The sequence below is a fragment of the Gymnoscopelus microlampas genome, assembly GCF_963454915.1.
Source record: "Gymnoscopelus microlampas genome assembly, chromosome: 3".
Taxonomy (NCBI): Eukaryota; Metazoa; Chordata; class Actinopteri; order Myctophiformes; family Myctophidae; genus Gymnoscopelus; species Gymnoscopelus microlampas.
The window spans coordinates 12,381,514-12,391,383 of record NC_139940.1 but is presented as its reverse complement, the minus strand read 5'-3'; the positions used below and the strand labels follow the sequence as shown (position 1 = coordinate 12,391,383).

Below are 9,870 nucleotides of genomic sequence, written 5' to 3'. Positions count from 1 at the left end.
GAGTTCCTACTCGTTTTTCTTTGCGGCGTACTTCCTGTTGTGCTCTTTTAATACATCCAGGGTTGTGTCTCTCTCTCTCTCTCTCTCTCTCTCTCTCTCTCTCTCTCTTGTCTTTCATGGTGTCAGGATGTGGGGAGGAGGAGGTGGGGCTTGACTGGGGGGTGTGGACCTGTCATGTGTGACAGAGAGACAGTACACAGAGAGAGAGAAAGGGAGGGAAAGAGAGTGATTGTGTATCATTTCATGCACTCCTCTTTTGGGACTGACACAGAGAGAGAGAGAGAGTGAGAGAGAGAGAGAGGTGTGTGAGGGGAGTTTTCTTCACATACTGTAGAACCAACGTACACGTGCACTTACTAGACACACACACACACATACACACAGAGAGACACAGACATGACCAAAACAGCAGCAATAGCATCGATGGACTTTCCCAGTATGTGGTTGCCAGGTGAGTGTGTATATCTGCACAGCCCTTCGTTAGCATGCACCAATTAAGTGTGTGTGTGTGTGTGTGTGTGTGTGTGTGTGTGTGTGTGTGTGTGCGTGTGTGCGTGTGTGCGTGTGCGTGCGCGTGCGTGCGTGTGTGCGTGCGTGCGTGCGTGCTTGTGCGTATGCGCATGTACATGTGTGCGTATGTGTGTGTGTGTGTGTGCTTTGAGGTGTCTCTGCTTGTGCATGTGCAGGGGTGGGGGGGCACAGAGAAAGAAAGAAGGGGAGAGAGAAAAGGCTGTGCCTATGCTGTTGATTAATACCGCTGGGTCTAACGAGCTTGACTAATTAGAGGACATCAAAGAGGGGAGGGGATGGCGAGACACAGATGAGGGTGGGGGTGGGGGTGGGGGGGTGAGGGTGGCAGGCAGAAGTCTGTCGCAGGCAGAGGGAAAGGTCACACACCTCGTCAAGGATGGAGTTTGGCTCTGTAGCGTGTGTGTGTGTGTGTGTGTGTGTGTGCGTGTGCGTGCGTGCGTGTGTGCGTGCGCACGTGTGTGAGTGTGCGTGCGCGTGTGTGTGTGCGCGCGTGCACTTGTGTGCATGTTTGTGTGTTGGTGTTTGCATGTGAAGATGCTTAAAGAAAATACATGGCTTTTTTTCTTTTTCTTTTAGTGCTTAGAATGAAACATTTCTATTGTATGTCAAGGAGAGCTGAGGTTGCAATTTACATATTATCTACTTATTCTGTTCTATCATGATTATTAGTCGGCATCATTACTTGGGCTTTATGGCCAGGCTTTGCACTAATGACTTGTCTGTCTGCAGTGATGAAATTCCTACCGCTTCAGTGCTTAGTGTGCTGAATTCTGCGTATAAATGTCTTTCTTTCGGTGCAAAGTGTGTCTCACTCTGCGATCATTGCAACTGGTCATTGAAATGTCTTTTTATGTCCTTTATCAATTGATGTTTCTGTGTTAAATGTCAATGTAAATTAAATTACAAGGTACAGGTTTGTCCAAAATGCTTCACAGAGAATACAAATATAAATAGACAAAAAACAAAAAAACGAAATAATAAACACAAAATAAAAATAGTAACTGCAAAAGACATTTGAATATTGTCTGTATCAGCGGTTCTCAGATGTTTTTGGCGTCATTACCCCCTTTTCCTTGATTTCTGAATCAAAGTACCCCCTTTACCCGACAACAACATTTAGATTACAAAATAAGGATATCAAAAGGCCAGGTTTATGTTCAAACTAAAATAGCATTTGGACAAGTAAGTATTTCTTATAAAAAAATAAATTAACTTTTTTTTTTTCTCCAATTTACAGTTTCTCTCACGTACCCCCTGTAGGGGTGAAGGGGTACACATACCCCCATTTTGAGAAACACTGGTCTAAATCATTGGACACACCAAGAAAGAATGTGTCATTTCAGCCCTCCAACTCATATCTGCAGCGGCCACTTATATTCTGTAACGACCAGATACAAATCTCACAGCCTAGCCGATTCGCTCTCGACTGACTGACTCACTCACTCAGTGACTGGAAACGGGCTCCTAAAATGCCAATTAACTGACATTGAACATCAGTAACGAATTATCATTACAATCTCTACAAATTAGACGTCATTTCAAAGGCCCGCTCACCTCACAACAACGCCCGAGTGATTTCACGAGATAAAACTCATTAGAGTCATGTCGTTGCCTTTATGTGTCAGTAAGGCCTACATTCCAATGACCAGAATGACGTATCCTGACCACCGCACACAGTAAAATCCTCAGTGTTCAATTCAAACGCTGAGAGTGTACAAATGTAACCGAATGGACCCGGAAGGGTCCATTCGGTTACATTTGCACGCTCTTCAGCTAGCGTTACAAATGAATTAACACTGAGGAGTTTGCTGTGCACAGGGCTTTGGCTTGCCAAAGAGTCTTTTCTGTTTTTTAAAATTCCATCTATATTGTATGGTCTGCAGTATCTGTTTTCATAGCACACTTTTTGATTGTATACAACTACACTGCAAAATCCTGGGAGTCACATTATCAACCTTATTGGTATTTTTTTCTCTCCACACTCTCTGCATTGAAGCACTTTGCAGTGTCTGGGTAATTTTGTGTACAGCTATATACTTCCTGGTGTTGATACAAAACTACAAAATTCTATAAATAAATACATAACATGAATTCACTAAGTACACTATAAATCAATACATGTATAAAAGTGAATAAATAAGAGGAAAGTCATACCTAATAGACCTAAATAGGATCTTAGTTTACACAAACAGACACATTTCTTTTATGGTTCTATTGCATTTCCTTACAATATACAGGATGACATATACAATATAGAATAGAGTGAGCAGTAGTGTTTTGCAGGTTTGTATTTAAAATAATCTATACTAAAAAGGTGAAAGAGCTGTGTGCTTCTTAACATACTAGTATATCATGTGTTATGTGTGTATAGAAATGGCACCAAATCAAAGGTGTAAGCCAGGGGCGGTCACACCTGATTTCACCGAATTTCAAGAATGAAAATAATTCCACTGCCTTCAATGTTGCCACAGCTTGAATTCACATCCGTGAAAACTGTTAAGGCTGGGAGACCAATAATGTCCACCTGTTGCAGTCAGCAGTGAATTGATTCCAAACCATAATCAATGTTAGCAAAGAAGAGAAGAGTTGGGGGAACATTTGGGTGATCATGAAGCAAGCCTGGGGTTTTTCCAACTTGACCTTGTATTTTCTGGCAATATTCCCCACTGTCAGCCTGCCAGTAAAAAGAAACCCCAGTGTTATACTTTCTTATGTGTATATCTTTGGAATTTTTAAATGAAAATATTCATCATTTATTACTTTCATAATTTTTCATCGGTCAACAAAATATAAATGTGCCCTTAAAGAGACATTTAACCCCATGCCTTGGTTTCAAGTGTATTGGTACAAGTTGCTTTATATTTCAAATGTGGCATCAGTCTACATACTGTATCTGTTTGCAATATTTCCATTTGCAATGGCTTATATTTTGCAATTAATTTATTAGCTCATGATTATTTTTGAGCTTCAGGCAAGACACTATCTTGAGAAACATCTATGTCTGTCTTCATACAGTATGTAACATTATCAGCAAGGTTCACATTTTTATAGGATTGTTATTGAGTATTACACTGCATTAGGTAGGTTTAGAACATTAAACAGCACAATCATAGGTAGAATAATATTAGTGGTATACGTGAATGACGTACTGAAATTAACCAAATCAGATCATTTTTGGCATGTACGTAATTATAGGCAAAATATTTCCCAAAAATTCTAAAATAGCTTGCAGATCGCCTATTTCTGCTATTTGTCGCACAGTGAAGTATATAGGATTTAAGTGGTTAAAATAATGTATGATCAGTAGGCTCCTACGAGGACTGGGGTTTCAAATTCCTCTGCTGTCTCTCTTGTCTAGTATTCATCTGTACACATGTGCAAAGAAATAAGAAATAAAGAAAAGGTTCTAGGCTAGCCCGCTCTTTGACAAAAGCAATATAAGTTTTATTGATGGAAAACACCACTTTGCAATCAAAACCGGGCCGTCCGCACCAGAGGCTCCTGCACAGTTTAGAAATCTGTAGTTAGGAGGGTTGTGGAGACTCTGGTTCCCAGACGCCCCCCTTGGCGTTGGGGTGGTGTCCTGAATCGGGAAGTGGGGTTGAAGAGTGGAGTGTGTGTGTGCGTGCCTGCATGCGTGTGTGCGTGCGCGTGCATGTCCATGGCTTAATGTGTGTGTGTGTATGAGCGCGTGCATGCGTGCATGCTTGCGTGCCCGTCTGTGCTGTGAAGGATTTGGTCTCATGCCCTGAGGAGAATTACAGAAACAAACCAGACTACACACACACACACACACACACACACACACGTGCGCGCACACGCGCACACACGCGCACACGCGCACACACACACACGCGCACGCACGCACGCACGCACGCACGCACGCACGCACGCACGCACGCACGCACGCACGCACGCACGCACGCACGCACGCACGCACGCACGCACGCACGCACGCACGCACGCACGCACGCACACACACACACACACACACACACTTGTTCCCTGTTCCTTGTATTGCATCATTTATTGGTGATGTAGGATTATTGCACGGGGCACAGCATTTGGCTCTATTTAAAACAAAGCTACATAGTCCATTGGTCTCTCTCACTCAGTGATAAACCATGGATTGACGTAACAGCGTAACAACTTCATTGTGGAATAAACTTTGTGCTGGAATAGTTGAATCTTACAGTACATTACTGGTACTCTGGCATCTAGCCCATTGACAATGGGTGCGTTCGGAAATACAGCAATGGGTGCGTTCGGAAATACAAACTAATAGGCGAGTGCGCTCCCGTGCGCAATTTCCGAACGCACCCTTATGACTCTTTTCCAAAGCATACCGTAGTTTGAAGCCATTGGATTCTATTGGTATTCAAATCAACTTGCAGATATAGGGAATCCATGAACTTTATGTCGCCTTTGTTTGTTTTAGTTTTGCAAAGTTATATCATTGTGTTTCAATGCATTTTAAAGGCACACTGAAGTTTAGCTGAAAATGGTCCCAGTAGAAAAGATTGATATATGAAATTCAAATGTCCATGAATGATTAACTGCACAATGATATTTAGCCAACATTATTCAGGTCATTTTGGTAATGCTTCAATTAGTTTGAAGAAAATGTAAACTAATGCAACATGATTATTTTCATTAGGCTATCATTATTATTAGCAGTAGTACAAGTAGCAGTAGTGGTAGTAGCCTAGCTGTTGGAGTTGCACTAGAAGTAGTAGTGGTGGTGGTTTTCGTGGTCATTGCAGATATTGTGCTTATACTCTATGTGTTACATAGCACTGACAAAATGGAAGTCATAGCGCACGCACACAACCTCTCTCATCTTTTATAACACGATAAATAATTGACCTTACTGTTAAAAGGCAATTATTTGTGTGTGTGTGTGTGTGTGTGTGTGTGTGTGTGTGTGTGTGTGTGTGTGTGTGTGTGTGTGTGTGTGCGTGCGTGCGTGCGTGCGTGCGTGCGTGCGTGCGTGCGTGCGTGCGTGCGTGCGTGCGTGCGTGTGTCTCGTCTCTCTTTCTTGGTCAAAGAGAGGGAGGAGGGCATGGACAGAGGGTGGCTGCGTAGACATTTTGCGCGTGTGAATGAATGTGTGTGTGGTTTGTTGAGGGAAGGGGTCCGTAGAACATGAGAGATGACGTGTGGGAGAGAGAGAGCAGGCTAATATTAATAGCCTCTCTGACAGTAAGTGTTGGTTTTAGCACTGCGTTCAAGCTGGTGTGTGAGGGGGAAGTCACTAGGGGAAGTGAGAGAGAGACGCGGCCTCTTGATATACTATCTTTTCTACTGTATTAATGACCACATTAGACACCAGGTTACTGTCTATAGCCCGTCCTCCGCCGTTAATCAATACACACTTTCCTTTATGTACAGTGCAGTGCGGCTCGACATATACACGGCGGCAGATTGCTGCGCTATAACGTGGCAGCCAGGCTCGCCTCGTGGGTGGGGGGACCCTCTTGTAAAAGTGAAAGTTCATGTGTTTAGACTCTCTTAAGAGGCCTGTTAGGTCTCTGTGGGCAGAGCATGGAACCCCACCACCAACCTGCTTACTCACTGTGTGAGTCACGCAATGTAGAATGCATTCAATATCATGCACTTGTCTTGTTCCACACATTCCGCCTGACACATATACCTCTTTTTAAGCAGTGCAGCAGTAGTATTGTGTTGTTGTGTGGTGGTACATTGTGGCACCTAATGAATCATTAGAGGCCACAATTATGCCACATCAGACACAGTAAATGCTGCATCATTAGCAACGATGTGCCTTTGCTGAGTGCTATTTTATAGCATTTTGTTTTGTAAAACACATGCTTACCTAATTACGCTAATGATTCAATATCTTTCAAATATAGAGGGTCCAGTCTGCAAAGATTTTAACGGTTTTAATGATCTGTCATTTAAAAAGTACAGATGGGTTTTTAAGTTTATGCAGTGTAATCTGTAAATGTAGATGTTTTCTTTTCTGTTCGTTTTTTTTATGAATATATACGAATACGTTACTGTGTCTCATTTTCTGTTTCAATATTACATATTGCAAAACACAACAGCTACTGTATTTGTGACAACTAACTGAGGATATGGGTGTAAGTTTGGAATAACCACACAATGTCAGCTGAGAAAGACTTGACACTTAAAATAGAGGCACTGCACGCCCACTTCCATGTCTAAGTGTGAAGACAAATTGTGTGTGTATATGTGTGTTTGGGGGGACATACAGACAGACAGACAGACAGACAGACAGACAGACAAAGGGTGGTCCAATCCCTAAGCCTTTATATAAATCCAATGAGACTGAATGCCTTCACTGTGTCAAAGAATTATTAGTCAGATCAGATTTGTATAGAACATTTTACATTTTAGTAGAAACCATGGACACTACAGGAACACAAACGAAATGCACACTTATTCGTGACAATTCCCCATATCTGTGATTCTGTGAATTCTTTGCTGTGGCAATGTTTGCATTGAGGTACATTATTTATAAGTGTCCTGACTGGCCTCTGGTCTTATGACGAGCAAGGAGCAAGTGTTTCTGTCTCTGTTTCACTACTGCCCCCTACTGCTCAATGCTCTAAAGATCAGAGGAAAAGGCAGAGAGGAGAGAACCCCAAATCTTGGATGCAAATCTCTGAACATAATTTATGTCAACAAATTGTAGAAGCACATATGAAATGGCCTTGTTGTTGAAGTTTGAGAGAGAATTTGTTCATTTGCACATTTAAAAACAACAAATTTGTAACAACAGCATAATATTGGGTTGGGTTGTGCAGGTGAGATTTAGAAAACCCTTTATAAAGTTAATCTCACCCCACTTAACAACAAAAAATACAAAGTAATAAAAAACGAGCAACTTATTTGGCAACATATATAATACAACAATAGATACACAGTATGAATGATGGAGAAAAATAAATATTAGTAGAAAAGGGTGTAAGTGCAAGTGTGTGTGGGTGTAAGAGTGGAAGTCTATGTGAATTTTATTTTTCAATATTACATACATGTATGTGCTATGCAAAAGAATACAAAATATGAAAGGGACTTGCCCACTCATTAAAAAGATGCCTTATTTGTGTAAAGACAAATAATTATCTATCACACAATTAGAGCTGACATGGCAAAAGAAAGGGGAAAAAATAACATTTATTGGAAAGGGAATGCATTGTGCATTTTACAATCTGAATGGTAGCAAGTGACATCCAATTTGAATGAGCGCTACACCAAAGAGTTGAGCCTGATTCATACTTGCAGCCAAGTATAAATCAGGCATTTGATATATTTATAAGTCATACTTAAAAACACAGCAGTAAAGGCATGACAACAAACAGATAGCGTATTATCAGTGCTCTCATCGGTAACATGAGAGTCAACAGGATGGGAGGAAAGGAGCGATAGAGGAGGAAGAGGTGGGGGGGGCTGAGAGTTCATAATGCAGGTGGCAGATATAATTAGTTGGTCGTTGGGTGGATTTGCATGTTTTCACAAAAGGGAAGTAGCTGTGTGTGTGTGTGTGTGTGTGTGTGTGTGTGTGTGTGTGTGTGTGTGTGTGTGTGTGTGTGTGTGTGTGTGTGTGTGTGTGTGTGTGTGTGTGTGTGTGTGTGTGTGTGTGTGTGTGTGTGTGTGTGTGCGCGTGCGTGTGTGCATGCGCGCGCACGTGTGTGTGTGTGTGTGTAAGAACGGGAAAGACACGGATGAGAGAGATGATGTTGACAGCAAAGACTCCCTCCTGTCTGTGTTTTTCGATAAACAAAGGACTGGTGACACAAACATTTCAGTGACCACCACTACACAGACACACACAGTCGCACCTCTCCACAATTATTTTATTATTTTCTCTCTCTCTCTCTCTCTCTCTCTCTCTCTCTCTGTGTGTCTCTCTCTCATGTTTTGACACGGGGACTGTCCCAGCACTCTATTGATCAGGACGTGGACAGGAAGTGACACGGTGTTGTGAGTGACATACAGAGCCAAAAAAACATGTCCAATGTAGTGGGCAGCTCCCCACTCAAACACCTTTAGTTAGTTTTGAGCTATTTTTAGAACAAGCAAACACCTAAAAATGTGTCCCACTCCACCAGTATAGGAAAGAGTGAATGGCTGAAAGCATGTGGGCTGTGGGTTTGTGGAGTTTGACTCATACATTTTTTTTTTGTGAATGTGTGACTAGCAACCCCACACTGTGACCCGACCTCAAAACTGTCCAAGAACGCTGATGCTTAATTTATATCGCGTGCCGAAAAGCTCACAGCGCGTTGCGGCGCATATCTCCATAAAGACCTTCACCATTCAGACAACCTTTAATGCTTATCGTTGACCTATTGTAATTGGGGAGATCGCCTACAGGACTACGCGCACACCTTAGTTGGCCTAGCCCTAGCGTCAGCTCAGATGCCTTCATTTTCCTTCTCCTTCTGCCTGTCTAGTTGTACTAACAGTATATACGCCTATTATAAAAACTGAAAATACATCACCTGTTTTTCCCTTACCTGACTGTGACCTCTCTCTCTCTATATCACTCATTTTTTTTCCTTTTCTTTCAATTTCAATTCTTGCTTTCCATTATCAGCATGAAACACAGCAGAAAGTCTTTCCTTTTCTAATTCTTCTCGGTTTAGTTTCTTTTTTAATAAACCTTGGTTTTAGTCTCAATACTGCCTCATCAAAGTTGGTACGGTGACTTTATACATAATCACTTTACCCAATTACAGCTCAAGTTGAGTAAGGAGCTTTTTGACCATTAAATTGGAGATAGTTTTTTTTCCCGCCTGACTTAGTCATTCTAATCAATGATGGAAAAAAACACTATCTCCAAAGTTGGAGTTAGCTGGTTTGAACGACAGTTTTGAGGATCCAATGGAGTTTGAAGGTTTAGTCAGAGGTGCTTTTTTAATACTTTTAATTGGTTCAATATTTGTAAAACCCACAAACAGATGTAAAGTCAATAGCACTGATTTATTTAAAAATAAATAAAAAGTAGAAAAATGGAGTTAGCTGGTTTCTGCCCGACAGCAACGATATACAGTATTAGTATATTTCTCTCAGGTCTCTTTGTTGTAAGCATTGTAACATTGCTAACTAACTTCTAACTTCTACCATTCTCTCTCTCTCTCTCTCTCTCTCTCTCTCTCTCTCTCTCTCTCTCTCTCTCTCTCTCTCTCTCTCTCTCTGCAGATATCAGGATGTCAAAGTCAGAGGTTGAGAAGCTAGGGCCTGAGTCTCCAATGGAGAGCACAGGTATAATATGTGTGTCCTTGTCTTTCCTTATTTTGCTCATTAGAACCAAAGACCAAAAGTCCTGACTTAGTATAGTAGTATTTGGCA

The 9,870-nt window shown here is 41.7% G+C and overlaps 1 protein-coding gene across 2 annotated transcripts in view; it reads left to right on the top strand.

Annotated features, from left to right (window-relative positions):
* The first annotated feature begins 306 nt into the window (after positions 1–306).
* pou2f2b (POU class 2 homeobox 2b) overlaps positions 307–9,870 on the top strand; it is a 28,249-nt gene continuing 18,685 nt past the window's right edge. For both annotated transcript variants that reach the window (XM_084051905.1, XM_084051904.1), the window contains exons 1-2: positions 307–451; positions 9,721–9,783. In XM_084051905.1, coding sequence (XP_083908031.1) covers positions 397–451; positions 9,721–9,783 — 118 coding nt within the window. In that variant the 5' untranslated portion in view covers positions 307–396. The remainder of the gene's footprint in view (positions 452–9,720; positions 9,784–9,870) is intronic.